The sequence below is a fragment of the Agelaius phoeniceus genome, chromosome 6 (assembly GCF_051311805.1).
Source record: "Agelaius phoeniceus isolate bAgePho1 chromosome 6, bAgePho1.hap1, whole genome shotgun sequence".
In the NCBI taxonomy this organism is placed as follows: Eukaryota; Metazoa; Chordata; class Aves; order Passeriformes; family Icteridae; genus Agelaius; species Agelaius phoeniceus.
This window is the reverse complement of record NC_135270.1, coordinates 61,936,151-61,958,075: the sequence shown is the minus strand read 5'-3', so window position 1 is coordinate 61,958,075 and position 21,925 is coordinate 61,936,151. Positions and strand designations below refer to the sequence as shown.

The 21,925-nt window shown below is 55.8% G+C and overlaps 1 protein-coding gene across 5 annotated transcripts; it reads right to left on the bottom strand.

Annotated features, from left to right (window-relative positions):
• Positions 1 to 153: 153 nt before the first annotated feature.
• On the bottom strand, positions 154 to 21,528 carry NID2 (nidogen 2). 5 transcript variants are annotated; one of them, XM_077180874.1, is made up of 22 exons: positions 21,113 to 21,528; positions 20,135 to 20,443; positions 15,752 to 15,984; positions 15,186 to 15,535; positions 14,434 to 14,583; positions 14,109 to 14,354; positions 13,708 to 13,908; positions 13,370 to 13,588; positions 12,263 to 12,406; positions 11,479 to 11,607; positions 11,253 to 11,396; positions 11,053 to 11,172; positions 10,699 to 10,932; positions 9,796 to 10,035; positions 9,480 to 9,701; positions 9,212 to 9,381; positions 8,052 to 8,181; positions 5,939 to 6,113; positions 2,452 to 2,609; positions 1,773 to 1,896; positions 1,021 to 1,133; positions 154 to 917 (listed from the first exon to the last, which is right to left on the bottom strand). In XM_077180874.1, exons 1-22 carry the CDS (start codon positions 21,299 to 21,301, stop codon positions 907 to 909), a joined length of 4,011 nt encoding a protein of 1,336 aa, XP_077036989.1. In that variant the 5' UTR covers positions 21,302 to 21,528; the 3' UTR covers positions 154 to 906. The 5 variants fall into 5 exon arrangements, with proteins under 5 accessions (XP_077036989.1, XP_077036990.1, XP_054491385.2 ...); XM_077180875.1 differs by having other exon boundaries at positions 5,939 to 6,110; XM_054635410.2 differs by having other exon boundaries at positions 9,796 to 10,032.
• Between the last annotated feature and the right edge of the window lie 397 nt (positions 21,529 to 21,925).

Sequence of the window (21,925 nt, the reverse complement as noted above, 5' to 3'; positions counted from 1 at the left end):
TTGGCTTTGTGTGGAGGGGAATGTTACATAAAATCTTCTTTTCCTGAGGTCTTGCCCTAGGAACAGCTTGCTCCTGGCTTGCTTGCTGCTTCCCCACGCTGAAATATTCCCCTACAACTGAAATAGTGAAAAACTGAATCCAAAGGGCAACTTAAAACCAACCTTTTTAATTCAATTATTGAAGTAACTTAGAAAAAGTGAAGCATTACAACGTAACTGGTATTTCTGAACATGTATTGGTCTACACTGGGTAGGTCTAGGAAGGCACTTGGAAGACCCAACAAGCATGAACAGATCAATTCTAGCATATTCTTCTAATATAAATACTAAAAGACATGCATGGAGGCAGTGGTGAAAACACAGAATCATCCTCTGGAAAATCTTCAATGCCTTTGCCACATCCCATCCCTGTTCTGCAGGATTTTGGAGCACACACAATCTCTGTCTTCAGGGCTGTTTGTTAATTAGACCCAGTAATTTACTGCATCCACAGCTTCCCATAGGCACTTAATTTCTTATTTTTGGATAAAAGGACCTCTTGGTCAGATTGTCAAAACTATGAAAAATGAATCCATTCTTCTTCCAATAAAATAAAATAAAACATTGTAGTAGTAAAAAAAAAGCTACATTTTAAATCTTGCATGAGCAAGAGTTCGAGTCATGGCTTGAGCTTCCCAGGATTTTTTTTTTTTTTGGTGATATCTCCACATTTTCCATTTGGTAAAAAAATACAGTAGTAAAGTCTTGAGGTATAACTATAAAAAATACTTGAAAATCTTTTGCAGGAAAGCAGGGCACTTCATTGGCCTTGGTGAGGGACTTCTCCCCCCTTGTATGCAGCAACAGTTCTCTGGGTCTGAAATCCCTCTGGATGCAAAGATCCTTGTTTCCTTGAAAATGGAGTCACTATTTCCTGGCTGTGGGGAGAAATGGAGATTTTTTTAGTGTGAAGTGGAGATTTTTCAGGCCCCCAGCAGCCATCAGAATTCACAAGGGGATGGGGTTGGGGTGGGTTTTTACCTCCAGGGCAGTAGGGATAAACTGCTGTGATTCCATAGAGGTGGGATCGCTGCTCTGGGAGATACTCATCAGTGAAGGAGCCTGTTTCTTTATTTACAGCTATCACCCCATCCCTGGTGAAAAAAAAGGGGAAGAAGTGTTTTATTCACCTATGAAACTTGGGTTTTTTTCCCCTGTTGATGTGTGTTTAAGAACAGACAGCTGAAAAGCTTGCTCTGAACACCTGCAGGACAAGTGGAAAGAAATTTGCCCCGTAAAATCCTCCTCCAGCTCAGTCAGTGCATTTCTCTGTGGTGATGCAGCCACAGAAAAGAGCCTTCCAAGGAGAGATTATCTCCCTGAGAGTCTCCTCCAAGTGTGGCAAGCCCTTAAGTGTTTGTTGTAACCTCAGACTGGATGGGAGCTGTGAGAGCTTCCAGCTGGAGTGGGAAGAGAGGCAAGTTCCAGCTGCTGAAGGGAACGGCTGAGGACAGGATCTTTCCTTGGACCTCATCTACATCCAGAGACTTCAGCCAAGTTTCAGTTTTAAAAAAAAACCCCAAACCGCTGTTTCTGTCCCTCCCAGGGAGCTGGGCTTGTGTCTAAACAACTCCTCCGTGCTGAGATTTACAAGCAGGTGCTGCTGAAGCCACGCTCAGAGGCTCAGGAGAGCTCTGGGGAGGCTCCAGGATTTGGGAGCAGGCTGGAATTCCTCTCAGGGAGGGGAGCTGAGCATTCCCAGGCGTGCAGGGGCTGGGATTTTCCCTGCTCACCGTCTCCAGTCCGTGTGGTAGAAGTGGTTGGCATAGCTGACGATGCTGAAGGGGTAGTTGAGGTTGCTCTGGATGACGCGCCGGCCGGTGCCGTCTGGGAATGTGCATTCCAGGTGCTTGGTACCTGTTCCAACACAAAATATTCCTCATCCCACTGGAAATGCCACACCAAATATGTTCTTTGTATTTCATGAGAATCACAGGACACCCCAGCACTCCCACCCTGGGCATCCCTGGCAGCTCCTGGAGCTCTGGCAGCCTTGGGGCTGTGCCCATTCCCTGGGGAGCCTGGGCAGTGCCCAGCACCCCCTGGGGGAAGAGCCTTTTCCTGATTGATTACATTTGGAAACAGCTTTTCAGCCTGAAGATGTAGAATCATAAAATTCAGGGTCGGAAAAACTCCCTAAGACCAAGTCCAGCTATTCCCAGCACTGCCAAGGCCACCACTGCTCCCTGTCCCCACGTGCTACATCCACATGGCTTTTAAATCCTTCCAGGGCCAAGGACTCAGCACTGCTCTGAGCAACAACATTTTCCACGAAGAAATATTTCTTAAAATCCAGTTTAAACCTCAACAGGCACAACACTGGAGCTCACAGGTAGCACTGGGCTGAAGACACCCAGGATTTTCCCCTGAGGCTCACTGTGACCTTCTCTGATCTATCCTTGGGGACATTACCTGCGTCTGCCCAGCACAGCAGCTTGGAGAAGGGGTCAAAAGTCAGGCCATTGGGCAAACCAATGTCTGTGTGCACCAGAACCCTCCTGTTGGCTCCATTGACAGTGGAAGTTTCGATTTTGGGAGCTTCGCGATTCCAGTCCGTCCAGTAAAGGTTGCTTGGGAAATAATGCACAAACAGGGCACAACAGTAAGGAGTGGTGGGAGATTATCCTGGTTCTTGCCAGGAGCAAGGCCTGGTTTTTCCCTTATCAGTGCCTGAACCATCTTTATTTGATTAGGAAAAAAACCTCTCCAAACAAAGCAGAACGATATCAGGCATGTTTACGACCCGAACCGCGGCTCCTCAACGAGGGCGAGTCTGAGAAGCAGCACATTTTGTATCCCAACAGCACCCTGGGGGCACAGCTCTTCAAAATAATCTACATCCTGATACTGAAACAGCAGTTTTAGCCAGATCTCGAATAATTCAATAAAAAGAGGGGCTGGGGAGCAGAGCCAATCCCTCCTGCAGGACAAGGTCAGGACGGGGCCTGTAGCAGGCTGAATTGCTGCTAGTGTAGTCCGGGGTAAGGAAGCAAAAAGGAATTTTGCATAACATCCACAGATGTTTAATTCAGCCCTGTGGTGAGATGATCCTGCCCCAGCAACCACACATGGAGAGTCTGAGCTTCTCTCTGCCCAGGGGCCTGGGGGGGACCCTGCTCTCAGGGCAGTACAAAGATGAGGGCCAGTCAGGGAGTAGGGAGGATGTGCAAACCCAGGGCAGTGGGAATATTTCTCTGCTCTGGGGTGCCCTGACCCCCAGGGCAGCTCTGACTTTGACCCTCATTCATGGAGAAAGTTTCCCTGACTTCAAGATAGACTGGAATCCACAAAAGTGTGAAATAGATTATGGAGAGCAGTGTGGGTGTATTACTGGGTGAGAAATTGAGGTTTTGGGGTTTTTAGTGTGTTGTGGATGGAAGCAAGATGGAGGGCAGAGGGTGTCACCCTGGGTTTCTTCTTCATGCTGCTTCTTCCTTCTTCTTCATGGGTTTGGATGGCATTTTGTAATTGGGCAGAAAAGTCCCCGTTGCAGCCCTTTGGGATCAGTTATTGGGTTAAAAGGGAAAATAATCTAGGTGTCAGCTCTTAATTGGATGGTTTAGTCTTAAAAGACCTTGTACCAAGAGATTGTTGGCCATTTTGTGCCTTCTAATGAAAATCTGCTGAACTCACAGTAGTGAGACTGTTTTATTGATAAGAAATAATAAACACCTGAGTCTGAACACAAATTACTGTCTCAAGTGCCTTCACTCCAGACCCAGAAAAACCCACAACTGGTATCCCCACAGGAGGAGCAGCTCAGGAACAGAGGAACAGACGTAGGAACGGGGGAAGGAGCCAATGGGGTCTAACAGCTTTTTGAGGGAAGCTTCAGTGTGGCAGGCACAGGGCCTGCAAGGCCTCCCTGGCATTCAGCAGCCCAAGATAGGAGATGCCTATTCATGATGACTGGGCCTAAGAAGCCCCTTTTTCTGCTTTCAGACCCTTGCTCATCTCTCTGTAAGAGTATAGGTCACTTTCTCCTCGACCCTTACTATTGGACAATTCCTAAAACTCCTGTACCCTACATAAAGAGCTACTTTTGCCCAGCTCGGCAGAAGAGCTGTCCCTGAGACTTTCACAGAGGCTGCAAATAAAGACATCGCTGTGGAACCTCACACAGCCTTCTCCTCTCTCCCCCTGCATCTGCCAAAGGCTCTTAGCAAGCCAAAGAGCTGAAATCAAAATGAGCTGATAATCAAAAAGAGCTGATCTCACTGAGAGCTGAGCTTGCTGCCTTTGGGAACTGCCTGGGAGCCCAGGCCGGCTGTGCTGAACAAGGCTGTGCTACCGGAGCAGCCACAGCCAGCTGGGGATACCCCAAACCCCAGCTGGAGGTCACATCACTTCTTGTGTCCCCCAAAACCAGGGAATGTCCCCCCAGGGTGTCCACAGGAGCCTTGGCATGGCCAGGTTCTGCACCTTTGTCCTGGATTGTCAAGCAAATTGTTTTCTATTTGCCATCTGTATGGCAGTTGTCTCCTGTCCAGTAGGCAGTTTTCCTTATCCCTTCCACAACTGGGGAGATGTCACAGACATATTTTATTAAAAATCTTTTTGCTAAGATAATTCTCTTGAGAAGCTGAGAGACTTTAGAAACGAAATGTGAACAGTAATTATCTGCTGCTGTAAAATGTAACAAGTGCATTTTTTGATTGGTATCATGTAGTTGTTTTTAATTAATGGCCAATCAAAGTCCAGCTGTCTCAAACTCTCTAGTCAGTCACAAGATTTTATTATCATTCCTTTCTATTCCTTGATAGCCTTCTGATGAAATCCTTTCTTCTATTCTTTTAGTATAGTTTTAATATATCATTTTCTTTTAATATAATATATATCATAAAATAATAAATCAGCCTTCTGAAACATGGAGTCAAGATTCTCATCTCTTCCCTCATCCTGAGACCCCTATGAACACCACCACAGGGAGACACCTGCTGATAACAGCCATGGAATGTCCCTGCATGGCTGATAAGAACTACAGCATCCCATTGGGAGATGTGAGCCCAGAGGGAGGAGCCAAGCATTCCTGCCTGGATATAATCTGGAGATTCTGGAACACCAGCACAGCTTCTGCACTGGACTGCCCAGAGGAACAGCAGCTGCCTCTCCTTGCCCTGGATCTGCAGAGGAAGACTCCACCCTTCTCCAGGATCCCTGCTCCAGCAGAGCCACCCCTGGCACTGCAGGAGGGCTGAGCCACAATTCCAATGGGGCTGTGCCAGCACCCTGACCCACAGGGTGTCAGGCTGGGCTCTGACTCTGGCACTGTTGGCTTAGCTTACTGCATTGCTTATCTTTTTATTTTCTACCCTATTAAAGAATTGTTATTCCTTCCTCCCATATTTTTTGCCTGAGAGCCCCTTAATTTAAAATTGACAGCAATTTGGAAAAAGGGGGGTGTAGCCATGATATTTTCTGAAAAATCCTTTCTCTAGGATCTTTTCTCCTGAGAAGCTGAGAGGCCTCAGAAATGAAATGTAAACAATAATTATCTGCTGCTGTGGAATGCAACAGGTGCATCTGTGATTGGTCTCATGTAGTTGTTTCTAATTAATGGCCAATCACAGTCAGCTGGCTCGGACTCTCTGTCCAAGACAGAGCCTTTGTTATCATTCTTTCTTTTTCTATTCTTAGCTGGCCTTCTGATGAAATCCTTTCTTCTATTCTTTTAGTATAGCTTTGATACAATATATATCATAAAATAATAAATCAAGCCTTCTGAAACATGGAGTCAGACCCTCGTCTCTTCCCTCATCCTAAGATCCCTCCAAACACCGTCACAGGGGGGGTTTTACATTTTCCATTTCAGGGGAGTCTCCTGCCTTCCTTAGCAAACACCCGGCTTTTGAAACCAAGACAAATCCCAAGCTCCCCGTGGGGGATTTGTGGTGCTCACCCTCGGACGGGGTCCACGGCGATGGCGCGGGGGTTGACGAGGTCGCTGTCGAAGAGCACGCGGCGCTCGGAGCCGTCCAGCCGCGCCCGCTCGATCCTGTCCAGCCCGCTGTCCGTCCAGAACACGGCCCGGCGCAGGTGGTCCACGGCCAGGCCCTCGGGGCTGATCAGCCCTGCTGGGAGATGGTGGGGAAACGCTCAGGGTGGGGAAACGCTGCTCCGGGAGCCCTCAGGCATTGCCAGCCCAAAGGTGGAGGATGGTGATGCCTTAAGGTTTTAGGTTTTAAATTTTTCATATACTTGTGTGACTGTGTTCACAGGGGTCTCAGGTTGACGGAAGAGACGAGGATCTGACTCCATGTTTCAGAAGGCTTGATTTACTATTTTATGATATATATTACATTAAAACTATACTAAAAGAATAGAAGAAAGGATTTCCTCAGAAGGCTGGCTAAGAATAGAGTAACCAAGAATGATAACAAAGGCTCTGTCTCGGGCTCTCTGTCTGAGCCAGCTGGGCTGTGATTGGCCATTAATTACAAACAACCAACATGGGCCAATCAAAGATCCACCTGTTGCATTCCACAGCAGCAGATAATCATTGTTTACATTTTGTTCCTGAGGCCTCTCAGCTTCTGAGGAGGAAAAATCCTAAGGAAAGGATTTTTCATAAAAGATGTCTGCGACATACTTGTAATCCTGTAATTCTTTGGTGTATAAACGACATATAAACTCTAAACTGCACATACAGTATGAGCTGCTGTTTTTCCATCTTGGTCAGATACAACAATTCCTCAAGGACACCTCACTGACTCAGGCCCCGAGAGACTTAAACAAAAGGGAGCTGGGAAGGGAGCAAACTTGGGTGTCACGGACATATTTTATGAAAAATCCTTTTGTTAGGATCTTTTCTCCTGAGAAGCTGAGAGGCCTCAGAAATGAAATGTAAACAATGATTATCTGCTGCTGTGGAATGCAACAGGTGCATCTGTGATTGGTCTCGTGGTTGTTTTTAATTAATTGCCAAAGTCCAGCTGTCTCAGACTCTCTGGTCAGTCACAAGATTTTATTATCATTCCTTTCTATTCCTTGATAGCCTTCTGATGAAATCCTATCTTCTATTCCTTTAGTATAGTTTTAAGTTTTAATATATAATTTTATTTTAATATAATACATATCATAAAATAATAAATCAGCCTTCTGAAACATGGAGACAAGATTCTCATCTCTTCCCATGCTGGGGATGCCCACAAATTCAACACTTGGGGTAAATCATGAAATATGGGTCTCCTCAAGCCGGGTCTCATAAGCTCTTGGAAATCTATTTCACACCCAGGATAGCTCAGCTAGCTTAGAAGGCATAAAATCAGCAGGATGGCTTCTGTTGCAGTGTTGGAAACAGAAAAGTTTCAATAAAAGGCAAAATAACAAAGCTCTTTGCAGAGAAAAACCAAGCCAGGTGCAAAAGATCCTTGCCCCTGGTAAAACACCTCACAAGTTATGAATATGCATTTGTATTTTGGGTATTCAATCCTTGTACAGATAAAAGGGCTCTGTGATCACCTGTAAATTGTGGTGTGTATTTGGGAGCTATCCCACAATAAACACACACTTTCTAACTTTAAACTGTTAGAGAGTTTTTGTCCCTCACAGTTGGATATCAGTACTAGATCAATATCCATATTGGGAATGGGATGTACCAAAGTTATGAATATGCATTTGTATTTTGGGTACTCAATATTTGTACAGATAAAAGAGCTCTGGAATCACCTGTAAATTGTGGTGTGTATTTGGGAGCTATCCCACAATAAACATTCACTTTCTAACTCTAAACTCTTAAAGAGCTTTTGGATATTGGTACTAGTTCAATATCCATATTGGGAATGGGATGTACCACAGTTATGAATGTGTATTTGTATTTTGGGTATTCAATCCTTGTACAGATAAAAGGGCTCTGGAATCACCTGTAAATTGTGGTGTGTATTTGGGAGCTATCCCACAATAAACACACACTTTCTAACGTTAAACTGTTAGAGTTTTTGTCCCTCACAGCTGTATATCAGTCCTAGATCAATATCCACATTTTTTAATAAACCCTGGGGACAGGAGCCCACCTGAGCTGATGATGGTCTCTGGCTCAGAGCCCGGCTCCAGCCCCGCCCGGCTGATGCTCCGGCCGGCCACGTCAGTCCAGTAGATCATCCTCTCCCGGCAGTCATAGTCAATGCCCACCACGATGGAGCCCTGCCAGGGTCAGGAGAGCATGGAAAAACGGGGTGAGATCCTACCAGGAGGCTCAGGAAGAAACCTCAGCCCATCAGATGGCACTGAGAGCCGCCTGGGACATGCTGAAAGTGGGAATGACACTCAAATCCCATTTCCCCAGCAAAACTCTGTTCCCACTGCACCCTCCCAGCTGAATCCCTCAGCAGAGGATTTTAGGCTGGCTGGTGCAAGCTCACACCCACATCCAGATGGATTTGAACCCTTTGCCTGAAGGAGAGGCTGCTCCAAGAGCGAAGCCAGCCTGGGGAATGACCTTCAGGATGGGGAGAGGGAATACTTGGCAAGAGGGAGTACTTGGCAAGGTCCTTCACTTCCCCAGGGTGCAGGGAGGGTCCTGGCCCAGATTTCAGCGTTCCTCTGCCTTGGTCTGGCCTGGCTGGAGAGACACATGGCCACGCTCCAAGGGGAGTCCAAGGAAGGACAAAAGGGCGGCCCTGCAGCTGGAAGTCTGGGCTGAAACCAACGCTAGGGAGCTCTGGGAGCACCTTTGTGAGCAGCCTCAGGTCTGGGACCTGTCTGAGACCTCTCTCTCTGCTGGGGATGGCTGGAGGGAGGTGAAAATAGAATCCATAGAATCCCAGAATGGCTTGGGTTAGAAGGGACCTTAAAGAACATTCAGTTCCCCCCCTGCCATGGGCAGGGACACCTTCCATTATTCCAGGCTGCTCCAACCAGGTCTTGGACACTTCCAGGGGTTGGGACAGCCACAGTTTCTCTGGGCACCCTCTGCCAGGGCCTCCCCACCCCTCAGTCAGTATTTTCATCCCAATATCCCCCATTATTGGGAAGCCAAGCCCCCTCATCCTGTCACTTGTCCAAAGTGCCACCAAGACATCCAGCACAGCCAACAGCCAATGTCCCCAAGAGGTGACCCCTCAAACCCTGACAAGCACTTCAGAGAGAGGTGAAACCACCAAGTGGCAGCCTCAGCCTGTCCCAACCCTGCTGGGTGCTGCTGCACCCCCTGCCCACCCCAAGGGTACCGTACATGCAGGGAGAGCAGGGTCTTGGCCGCCTCCTTGTGCAGCCGGGTGCCGTTCAGGGGCAGGTATCCGATCTGCTGGCCCTGGGCGTAGAGCAGGAACGTCCCCGAGGCTGGTGGGGACACGTCGGGCCGGGGCTCGGGCCGCACGCTGGGTGGGGCCACGCTGGGCAGACCTGGCAGGTCAGAGGGCACACAGATGGCTCAGGCAGTGTCACCCCCTCGGCTCCACGCCAGGAGCTGCGGGTGCCCAGGGTGGCTTTGGGGCGCTTACAGGGCGGGGTGGTGCCGGGCTCGGAGCGCGTCCCCGGGATCTCCCTGCCGCTCTGCTCCACGCACCAGCAGTAGCCGCTGTCGCCGTGGCACTGCAGCGGGGTGAAGTCCCCGCTGGGGTCACACTGTGGCACGTACTGGTCCCCGCGGGGGCTGCCCCCGTAGTGCTCCAGCAGGCTCTGCCGCCAGCGCTCGCACATGCTGGGGGGCCTCTCCGTGGGCTCTGCAAAGGGACGGTGACAGTCACCATGCTACTGGGGGGACTCGGGGCTTTGCAGAGCCCCGTGTGCCCCTCTCACCCCTTGGGCATCACTGACCTGGGCTCCCGCAGCGTGGTGGGGTGGTGCCCGGCGCTGTCCGGGTGCCGGCGATCTCCTGCCCGGCGGCGTCCACGCACCAGCAGTGCCCGGAGCTGCTGTGGCACTGCAGGGGCCGGTACTGGCCCTGCTCGTCACACTGGGGCACGTGGCCATCGCCCACGGGGGACGGCCCTGGTGGCACCTCCCGCGGGTACATCCGCGCGTGCTCGCAGGGCGTCAGCTGCTGGATGGACTCTGCTGGCAGCAAACGCCCCCAGCCCGGGCTCAGGGGGTGCCACCAGCTCCTCTGGAGCCACTTGGCACCTTGGCATCACTTATCACCTGTACCCCTTGGGCTGGGGCTGCTCCACTCCAGCCCCCTTGACACCCCACATGAGTTGACACAAGAGGTGGCCCAATGGCCACAGCCACTGTAACCCAATGGGCCAGGGCACCCTAAACACCCAGGAGCCCCTCAATGCACCCACTTGACAGCACCCTGCCCACAGCGAAGCCCCAGAAGGGTGGTTGGACAGAGGGTCACAGAGTCACAGTGTCCTTAGGGTTGGAAGGGACCTCTGGAGATCCTCCAGTCCAACCTCCCTGCCAAGGCAGGGTCACCTGGAGGAGGTGACACAGGAATGTGTCCAGGTGGGTTTGGAATATCTCCAGAGAGGGAGACTCCACACTTTCCCTGGGCAGCTCTTCCAGGGCTCTGCCGCTCTCAGCATTGGGAAATTCTCCCTCATGCTGAGTGAGGTGAAACTTCTCAAGTTAAAATTTATAGTTGTTTAGTTTATGGCTCCCCACACCTCACTGTGGCCTCATTGTCCCCACACTGCTGGCAGCTGGGCCAAAGTGGGAAGCCATTGGGACACCACCCAGATGCCCAAGGACCCAACCCCAGAGGGTGTCACTGACCTGGGCTCCCGCAGCGTGGTGGGGTGGTGCCCGGTGCTGTCCGGGTGCCAGCGATCTCCTGCCCTGCAGCATCCACACACCAGCAGTGCCCAGAGCTGCTGTGGCACTGCAGGGGCCGGTACCGGCCCTGCTCGTCACACTGGGGCACGTGGCCATCACCCAGGGGTGGCACCTCCCGCGGGTACATCCGCTCGTGCTGGCAGGGCGTGAGGCGCTGCGGGTTCCCCTCCACTGCTGGAAAGCCAGAAAAGGGGACAGTGAGGCTGGGGAAGCTGTGCCAGGCAGAGAGGGCACGGGGCTGAGTGGGGAAGCTGTGCCAGGCAGGGAGGGCGCGGGGCTGAGCGGGCACCTCACCGATCGTGCACTGGAAGCCGTCGCCCGCGTAGCCGGGCCGGCAGCGGCAGGAGAAGGAGCCGGGGCTGTTGTAGCAGACGGCGGCCGGGTGACACGGGCTTTCAGCACACTCATCCACGTCTGTGCAGGGGAAAATGGGATCAGCAGGGACAGGGACACCCCGACAGCCGAGTGCGGGGTCCCTCCCGTGCCTGCCTTACCCGAGCAGTGGATGCCATCGCCGGCGTAGCCGGGGAGGCACTCGCAGGTGGCGCGGCCGTCGCCGCGGGACAGGCACCGCGCCCGGTCCCCCGGAGCACAGCGGTGCCGCCCGGCCTCGCAGGGGTCGCTCGGTGGTGCCAGCGCTGTGGGGACAGGGGAGGGGTGCTCAGGGCACGTCCGTAGGGCACAGGAGTGAGGGACACCTCGGGTGGGGTCAGCACTTACGCACACACGCCTGCCCGTCCCCCGCCGGCTGGTACCCCCCGCGGCACTCACAGCGGTAACTGCCCGGCACGTTCAGGCACACGGAGAAGGGCCCGCACTGGCTCAGGCCCTCGCTGCACTCGTCCACGTCTGGGGAAAGGAGGAGACACTGGGCACACCAATGGTGGTGGGACACCCCCATCCTCATGGTCTGGCTGCTGGTGGTGTGACAGGGAATATCCTGCCCCATGCTGCCCATCCCACGTCTGTCACCGAACTTAATCAACTATGGAATTAACTTTCTAATCAGCTCAAAATAGGAGGGAAAAAAGAACAAGATCGCTTTTGGTATATAGCTGTGACAAAGAAGCATTTGTTCAAGGCACACCAGTGTTCTCAAGTATTTGTGGTTTAAATCTTGGTTTCCTTCTCCTGAAATTAAGTGATCAGATTAGTCACTTAACCTGGGATTTTAGGAGAGGGAAACCTGTTCCTTATTGAAAGGCAGGATCCTCGAATTCATTGCCAGCATCACTGTGCAGTGCAACTCACTGGCACTGGGCAGCTCCTTGTGGAAAGGGACTGTAAAATTGGAAGATAAATTTGCAATGCAAAGCTTGGAGTGATAGGAAAACAACAAATGGATTTATGAAACATGGGAATTATTTTTCGACTGCTTTTGCTTTTTTCCTGTATCTCCTTTTTTTCCCTCTTCTTTTTTGTCTGCTCCTGGAGCGCTTCCCCAGGGACCTGTGGCTCTGTGGGCACCAGAGCTGCCCCCCAGCTCCCCCCCAGCCCTGCTGACCTCGGCAGCCCCGTCCATCTCCGCGGTACCCGGCCATGCACTCGCACGTGTACTCGGTGCCCACACCGGGCTGGCAGCGCGCCGGGGCCTCGCACGTGTGGCTGCCATCGTGGCACGGGCTCACCCGGGGATTCTCAGCATCATCTGTGGGCACGTGTTGGGGAAGATGAAACAGGAAAGCCTTATAAATATATGATTGTCTGGCAAAAGATTTTGAGAATATAGAATCTATAAGCGAGATTGAAATGAATGCAAGCTTTGAGATCCCTCAGTTACTGAACAACTGGAAAACAATGGTGTGGCTGGCTGAAGGTGATCCCCTTTTGATGAAACAACACCCTCTGCTTGCAGACAGGCCCAAGGGTCAGAGCAGACCCTGCTAGCTTGGCAGAAGGGGTCCAAAGAGGAGTTTTTAGGGTTTAAAATGAAGCACAGTATGGTGATGTAGTGACTCTTACAGGCTGTATGGAAATGCTATAGATTTGTATATTGCACTAGATTGGTTAGTGAGAATCGGAATATTCAACACAGAAGATGATTTATTGTATTGTAACGGGAACTTTGCTCTCTTAGCTCTTGCCTTTTACTCTCTTACCTTTTTTACTCTCTTATGCTTTGGCTCTCTTGCCTCTTTTACACTCTCACCCTCTCATCCTCTCTACCCCTCTCTTCTCTGAGTCCTGCTCTGAGCTGTGGCTGGCAGCTCCAGCAGGGCCCTGCACCCAGGCCCTTTGCAATAAACCACAAGTTCCACGACCTGGCTTCAGAGATCTCTCATCTCCGTCTGTCCTGACTGTGCAATCCCCCGACGCTCTTACAGGCACACAGGGATGTTGGGGGGAATAAAAGATCTGGGAGACACAGGGAGCAACCATCCCCACTTACACCCGACGTGCTGCAGCACCACTGTCCCATGCAGGGAACCATGGCCGTGCCACCCAGTGCCAGCAGCGCTGCACTCAAACCGCTTGGAAAATGCCTCCTTTTTGGCTGGTTTTGGGCAAAGCCAGCACACCACAGCACTGGGAGACAGCGGCACCCCCGCTGGGCGCTGGCACCCTGGGTTGGCACGCGGATTGGCACCCGGGGGCGGGTGCTGGCGCTCACCTGGTGCGGGGCCGATGCGGGCGGCCAGGGCGTAGCGCAGGACGTGCTCGTGGCTGTCGAAGAGGGCGAAGGCGCGCGCCACCGAGAGCCGCTGCCGCGCCGGCGGCCGCACGTGCGGGCACCCTGCCAAGGTGATGTTCTGGCGCAGGCGGTAGGACAAGGTCTGGTTGGCAGTGCCCGCGGCCACCACGTACTCCCGATGGCCTGAGGATGTCACGGCTGCCCGATGGCACGGAGAACCCCGTGGGATGTGGAGAAAATGGTGTCAGCATGGACGTGGCTCGGATGTTTTTGGGTGTGTGTGTAGGGGACTGAAGGTAGGAGAGCAGAGGTCTTACCTGAGCTGGAGTAGGAGTAGAGCTCCTTGTAGGGAGTGATGTGCACGGTGACGTTTTCTGGCAGGAATGGCACCTCACCTTGGATGTGTGTCCTGAGGCTTAAATAATTGTCTTGCCCCAAGCCCTCGGCTGTCTGAGTGACCTGGACTGTCTCCCCACCGGGGTAAAATGTCACCTCCAGGCTCTGGGTGAATTCAGCGCCTGGGCAGGAAAAGGGAATGGGCACCATTTGTAGGGACAACCCCAAAGCGTCCTTCCCTACAACTCCAGCATGGAGGGCTGACAGCGAGAGGTGAGCAGGATTGGAGAAACCACAGAGCCGCCCCGAACCCCTGATCCCCCACCCACCCTGCAGCAGCCACACCCCTCGGAGCAACAGCACCTCCCAAATCCCCTCTCACCAGTGATGCTGAAGCCATTCTCAGAGCCAGGCTCCTCCAGGGCGAAGAGCCATGCAAAGAGCCCCCCGAGGGGCAGCAGGGGCAGCAGGGCACGGGCAGCAGGCTGGGGCACGCCGCTGATGGCCGTGTAGGCTCTGCCGTCGCTGCCCACGATGTAGGCGTGCAGATCCACGTCCTGGAAGCGGACGGACGCCCGTCCCACCCTCAGGCTCCCGCTCACCTTCCCGTTGAGGCGATGCACGGCGCCTGGGTGGGGAGATGGGCACCCCTGGCAGCGGGCAGCCGGGCACAGGGGCTGCCCGCGCCCGCCGCCCGCCCCGCGTACCTTCGGGCAGGCACTGCCGCCCGTTCCCGTAGAAGGAGGCCCGGCAGTGGCAGCAGAAGCCGGCGGCGTAGTCGGTGCAGAAGGCGTGAGGGGAGCACTGCCCGTGGTGCTGGGCACACGTCTCCCTGCTGGCTGCGCTGTAGGTGAACACTGGGGACAAGGGGAAAAGCTTGGGGACACGGTGACAAGGCCACCCTTCACACGGCGTGGGTGTTTTGCCTTCTCGGCACCAAAAGCAGCGCCTGGGAAGGAGCCAGCTGGCAGGGGCGGTTCCCAAGGGAGTCACCCGGGATGCAGAGGAGGGGTGGAGGGTTTGGAACCTGCTGCCCGATTTCAGGCAGATCTGACAGAGGGCACGAGGTCAAATTCCTGACGGTATTTTTGGGAGACAGTTGGCTGGGGACAGGGCTCTGCTCCCCTGGGCACGTGCCACGGCGGCTCCACAGCTGGCCCGGTGGCGGGGAGGGTGGCAAGGCCAATTCTGGGACCTGTCCCCTGAGCTTCCCACCCCATCCCAAGCTCCAGACCTCCCTCCTTCCCCTTGGCATGCTGGCAGGCAGGGCTGTGTGGCTCCAGCAGCCCCTTGGCAGCAGGATGGGCTGAGAGGAGGCGCTGCAAGGCCAGCAGCTTTGCAGGAACAGCTCTTCCTCTTGCACCAGCCCTTGGGACGGGGTGAAATTCCAGCCAGGGGCCTTTTTTAGGGGTAACTGTCCCCACTGGGTCATTGTCCCTGCTGGGCTGTCCCCGCTCACCATCGGGGTTGAAATGCACGTCCTCCTCCACGCCCACGCCGTGCTGGCCCGAGCTGTAGGAGGAGGGGTTGGCAGAGAAGCTCTGCCCGGTGCCACCGTCCCCTCTGGGCTCCTGGGTGTCCCTCCTGCCGGGGACAAAGCCCAGGAGCACCGGGCCACCGTGGCTGGGACGCTGGGCCATGGCTGTGTGGCTGGAGACAGGGTGGGGGTGGCTGGCAGTGCCAGGGTTGGGGTGCTCAGGGGGGCTCTGAGGCACAGCAGGAGCAGCTCCCTGGCCACCCCCTGGCTCCACGTGCTCCGTGCTGCCCACGTGGAAAACCCACACGCCAGGGATTCCCGTGTTGCTCTCCCTGTGGACACAGCACACACGAACATCACCACAGCCATGCTGGAAAAGCCACCCCAGAGGTGGCACCACCCCTCCAGGAGCCCAGTACAGCCCCTGATGCAGCCCAGCGCCCCAAGGTCACTCCCCAAATTTTTCCAGGCTCTGAGAGGCTCCAGGCCTGGGGGAAGGTGACCCTGCTCCCCCTGCCCACAGCCACAGCCCCCCAGGTTCCACCCACCTCTCCAGGCTCCTCAGAGCCTGCTCGCTGCTGGCCAGGCTGTGGAAGAGCCCGTCCCTCTTGGGGTCGTCGCTGTCCCCCCAGCTGAAGCCCACCCTGGCTGGCAGCTCCAGCTGGACGTTGTAGGACTCCTTGGGTCGTGTCCCCAGGAACTGAAGGCCACCCTCGGGGTACAGGAAGATGGTGTAGGTGTCCTCATCGTTGTAGGCTATGACTGCCTGGAAGGTGTTGAGCTGCGAAAGGGAGAGCAGAGGGATGGCACTGAGGGGCAGGAACACAGCAGAGGAGTGAAGGAAGGGGAGCAGGGATGTGAGAGGCGGCCCCACACACACCACAGGGCATGCCACCACCCCAAAAGGGCTCTCAGACAGAGAGCACCTCCATGGAGCCAGGCTGGGAGAGCTGGGAATGTTCCCCTGGAGAGGAGAAGGCTCCAGGGAGAGCTCAGAGCCCCTGGCAGGGCCTGAAGGGGCTCCAGGAGAGCTGGAGAGGGACTGAGGACAAGGGATGGAGGGACAGGAGCCAGGGAATGGCTCCCAGTGCCAGAGGGCAGGGATGGGTGGGAGATTGGGAACTGGGAATTCCTGGCTGGGCTGGAATTGCCAGAGCAGCTGTGGCTGCCCCTGGATCCCTGGAAGTGCCCAAGGCCAGGCTGGACGGGGCTTGGAGCCACCTGGGATGGTGGAAGGTGTCCCTGCCCATGGCACAGGGTGGCACTGGATGTTCTTTAAGGCCCTTCCAACCCAAACCATTCCATGATCATGCACAGACCTCCTGGGGAAGAGCAGGAGCTGGGGCTGCTCATGCCCAGCCAAACCCCAAGTGCCACATCCTGGGAAGATGCTCAGCATCCTCCTAGGAGCCCATGGCACAGCCAGGCCACTCCCTCAGTGCAAGGCTGTCCCAGGAGCATCCCTGGCCATGTAACCCCTGCACTGGGAGCCCCTCACTCCTGTCCTCCCACCGACACCCCCTGCTCCAGCGGGAAACCCACACCCCCCGCTCGTCCCTGAGAACAATTTTAGCTCGGTTTCCTGCGGAAAAAACATCCCAGCTTCCCATACATCCCGCTATAGGCAGGCTGGCCGCCTGCCCTGCCAGCCCTGCGAGCCTTGGGGCTGTGCCAGGCAGGGGCACTGTGGCCACCACCCCTGGACGGGGCAGCTCCAGAGCCAGCACAGCCCCACCGAGACACCCGGCACCCCAATGTCCCAAAAACACCGAGAAACCAACCTCATGACATCCCACCGGCCCCAAAACCACCGAGACACCAACCCCATGACATCCCACCGGCCCCAAAACCACCAAGACACCAACCCTACTGAGCTCCTGCTCCTCCTGCCTCATTCCTCCCGAGCCACCTGGCATCCCAAAGTCCCAAAAACACCGAGAAACCAACCCCATGACATCCCACTGGCCCCAAAACCACCGAGACACCAACCCCACCGAGCTCCTGCTGCTCCTGCACAGCCCTGCTGAGCCACCTGGCATCCCAATGTCCCAAAACCACTGAGAAACTAACTCCACAGAGCTCCTGCTCCTCCCTGGTGAACGCCTCAACATCCCAATCTCCAACAACACTGAGAAGCCAACCCCACGACATCCCACCCGCCCCAAAACCACCAAGACACCAACCCCACAGAACTCCTGCTTCTCCTGCATGGCCCTGCTGAGACACCTGGCATCCCAATCTCCCAAAACCATGGAGAAACCAACCCCACAGAGCTCCTGCTCCATAGCACAGGGTGGCACTGGATGTTCTTTAAGGCCCTTCCAACCCAAACCATTCCATGATCATGCAGAGACCTCCTGGGGAAGAGCAGGAGCTGGGGCTGCTCATGCCCAGCCAAGCCCTGCTGAGCCACCCGGCATCCCACCCATTCCAAAAACACGGAGAAAGCAACCCCAGACAGCTCCTGCTCCTCCTGCTCCACCCTGCTGAGCCACCCAGCATCCCAATCTCCCAAAACCACCGAGAACCCAACCCCACAGAGCTCCTGCTCCTCCTGCACAGCCCTGCTGAGCCACCCAGCATCCCAATCTCCCAAAACCACGGAGAACCCAACCCCACAGAGCTCCTGCTCCGAGCAGGGAGCAGCAGCCCTTCCCGCCGGGAATGGCGCCCGAGCGAAGGAAAAGTGATTGAATTCCCAGTTTCACCCCCTGGAGCAGAGGGAGGGAGGCTGGGGGGCTCCCCCCGCGCTGATTTTGGGGCGCAGGGCCCCCGGAGCATCGCTGGATTTCCTGGCGGCCCCGCGGGATATAAAGAGCCTTGTTGTGCCTGTCACACACTCGGGCATTCAGAGACCCCGAAAAGGCGGCCAAAAAGCTGGAGGGGGGTGGAATAACCCCCCCTTCCCTCCCTCCCTCCCTCCCCCCGGGGCTGGATTCCTCCCCCACGCAGCCAAATCGCAGCAGCAGCTGCAGGGCTGGGGTGGTGGGTGGCCAGGGGGGACACGCCGGGTGACATCGATGTGCTGGCACTGTGGGGTGAAGGGAAGGAGAGGGGGGGGAAGCCCCCAGCAAAGAGCTGCAAAGGGCAAATTCCAGCCCAAAAGGGCAAGTTTTGCTCCTAGAGAAGCAGGCTCAGCCTTGTCCCGTTGTGCAGCCCAGGAAAATGTCACTGCAGGGACCAGGAGGATGTCCCGAGGAGTTGGAGGGGACATGGCACTGCCAGACCTCCCACCCAGGCAGGACCCCCGAAAAGAGGGGTCTGGGGATCCTCTGCTCCCCATCTTAACCCAATTTTCTACTTTTTGGGGCTCAAAAGGGACTAGCTGTGACTTTGCAGGGCAGGGGGAAAGGTTTTGGAGTCAGTCCTGGTTCTGAGCAGCAGGAGGGCAGCGTTTCCATAAACACCACATTTGGTCAGGGGAAAAAAAGAAAAGGAAAAAAAAAAAAGAAAAAAAAAAAGTGGTGTTTGGGGAGATTTTTAGCAGTTTTGGCGAAGGGGGAGCTCAGCAAAGCACAGGCACAAGCTGCATTTCAGGAGCTTTCCCTGGAGCTCCTCGTTTCCAAACAAGACCAGTTTCATTTTAAAGCATGATCCAAAACTTCTCAGAGGGGGAAAAAAACCACAACGGGGAAGAGAAAAGAAGAGGAGGCTGCGTTTTCGATGGCCACGAGGTCGCTGTGAGGCCCCTGATGGCATCTCTTCAGCTGTTTTCCCAACTTTTAAATGAGAGGAAAAAATGTGCCTTGTCTCCTTCCAAACCTCAGCTTCTTGCCTTGCTTGGCTTCCCTCTCAGCGAGGCACTGCTGAAGGGCCCTGCATGGCTCCTGGTGGCCCTTGGGGACCTGGTGGCTGCTTCTGGGCTTTGGGGGAGAGCCCATCACCCCTCATCCAGCTCTGGGTGTCCATCACCAGAGTTTTTCTCATCCTTTTCAGCTGGTTGGAGTCCCTGCAGCTGGCAGAGCGTCGCTGTCACCTCCTCAGCACGTCATCAGCCTGATGTGACAGGGACAGGCAGTGCTGGAGGTCCACCCACGCAGGAGCCTTATCAGCCCCGTGGGTGGAGAGCACAGGTCACCCCCCGAGCTGGCAGACCACCTCTGAGCTTGTTTTCCAGGCACAAAATCAGCCCACGGTGGAAATTCCAGAGCTGGTTGCTCACCAGCAGCGCAGTCAGCGCAGGGCAGGAGGAAGGGCCAACCCCGAGCCACCAGTAAAGGTCAGGAGCACAATGGGTGACCTAAACCAGGGTGCCCCCAGCCACCCTCTGCCCTGCAAAGCCAGAGCCACCAGCACTGGAAAGCTTTGTCTGAAAAGAATCAGAATCATGGAATGGTTTGGGTTGAGATCTTAAAACTCATCTCATTCCAACCCCTGCCATGGCAGGGACACCTTCCACTGTCCCAGGGTGCTCCAAGCCCTGTCCAGCCTGGCCTTGGACACTGCCAGGGATCCAGGGGCAGCCACAGCTGCTCTGGGTACCCTGTGCCAGGATGTCCCTTCCCTCACAGCCAAGAATTTCTTCCTAACATCTGATCCAAGCCATGTGCAGCCATTCTCCCTTGTTCTGTCACTCCATGTCCTTGCTCAAGCTCCTCCAGCCATGAAGGCAACCTCTAAACCTCTTCTGGCCAACAGCCCCACCCCTGCCAGAGCTCTGAGCAGAGGGGGAAAGCTCCACGTTCCTCCTGGTGCTCACCCAAGGATGGATGGATGGATGGATGGATGGACGGACGGACGGATGGATGGATGGATGGATGGATGGATGGATGGATGGATGGATGGATGGAGCCACCACCCAGCTGCTCAGAAAGAGATTTTGGGTGCCACACAAGAGAAACTCATCCTCCCATGATGTGTAGGATGGGAACCAAGCTCAGCCCCTGGGCCTCACCTTTGGATGGGAACCAAGCTCAGCCCCTGGGCCTCACCTTTGTGGAGGGCTCGGTGTCCTGAGAGAGCTCCTGGTAGGCGCCCACCTCCTCCCAGGTGGCAATGAAGGCATTGGTGGGCACGAAGGTGGCAGCAGAGCGGGGAAACCCGGCCTGGATGTATCCCAGAGCCTGGTCCAGCACATCCCTGGAGTCATCCTGCCGGTAGTAGATGTTCCCTCTGTCCCCAGAGGTGTCCAGGTCGGCCAGGAAGGGGGCGATGACGGGGAAGTCCGTGGGGAAATCGTCATCCACGTACTGGGTCTCCCTGGGGAAATCCTGGCTGGAGATGACCCCGTTGGTTCCCACCTGCGGGGAGAGCAGTGCAGGACGCTCAGGAGCTGCAGAGGTGCCACCACTGCTGTCCCCTTGCCCTGTCCCCCCCGTGCTGGGTGCAGTGAGAGCCCCGAGGCCGCGTGGCCCCATCCGGGCCGGGCAGAAAACAAAGACCTCGGGCTTCTGCATCCCCCAGGGAGCTGCGGCTCGGGGGCCATCCCAGCTGCAGCCGGGGAACAGCTGCGGGCGAGAAAGCCGAGGAGAAAGCCCTCTTGTTCCTCAGGAGACCGCGGGAAGGGGGAAATGGACGGATGGATGGATGGATGGATGGATGGATGGATGGATGGATGGATGGATGGATGGATGGGGAAAACACGTGCGGCGGGACAGCGAAGGTGCACATGGAGGGACAGGGGCAGGCAGGAGGAGGAGGAGGGGGTGTAAAGGCAGGGGAGGAAGGAGGAAAGATGGAAAGATGGAGGGGTGAAAAGCTAGAGGGAAGGAGGGATTGAGGGGAGCAGAGTGGGAAGACGGAGACAGACGGGGCTGGATGGAGAGAGGGACACAGGATGGAGAGACGGAACAGAGTGAAGATGGAGGGACAGAGGGAGATGATGGAGAGGAGGAAGCAGGGTAGGGAGTGAGAGCGGCCGGGGGGAAGCAGGGCAGGGCAGGGAAGGCAGCGGGGCCAGCGGCACTCACGTAGAGGCGGCGGGCGGTGCGGCCGTAGAGGCGCAGGGCGCGGCGGAGCAGCAGCCCCGGAGAGCTCTCGTCGTCCCCGGGCCGGAGCCGGGCATCGCCGCGGGCCGGGCCGTGCGGGAGCAGCCCCGGGCGGGGCAGGGCCGCCCCCAGCGCCAGCACCGCCGCCAGCAGCGCCGCCACCGCCCGCATCCCCGCGGCGGCCACGGGAGCCCCGAGCGGGAGAAGCCGAGCGGGAGGAGCCGAGCGGAGCCGGACGGAGCGGACGGGGCGACCCCGGCCCCGCGGGGCGGGACAGGGAGCAGCCCGAGGGGCGGGGCCCAGCGGCGGCCGGCCCCGGCCTGGGCCAATCAGATCTTACCCAAAATCCGTCCAGGGTGGAAGCCCCCACCCCCCTCCCCCGTACCGGCATCCCGGCAGGGGCGATGTCCCAAGGGGACATCCCAGGAATGAGGGGGGATCCCCTCTTGGAGCCCCCATCTTGGAGAACCCCCCCTCTTGGAGCCCCCATCTTGGAGTCACCCCCTCTTGGAGCCCCCATCTTGGAGACCCCCCCTCTTCGAGCCCCCCATCTTGGACCCCCCCCCCCTTCTTGGAGCCCCACATTTTGGAGACCCCCCGTCTTCGAGCCCCTCATCTTGGAGACCCTCCCTCTTGAAGCCCCCCATCTTGGAGCCCCTCCTTCTTGGAGACCCCCATTTTGGAGCCCCTCCTTCTTGGAGACCCCCCCTCTTAGAGACCCCCCTTCTTAGAGACCCCCCTCTTGGAGCCTCCCATTCCCCCCGGGTCGCCCCAACGCCCCCGCGTCCAGCCGGG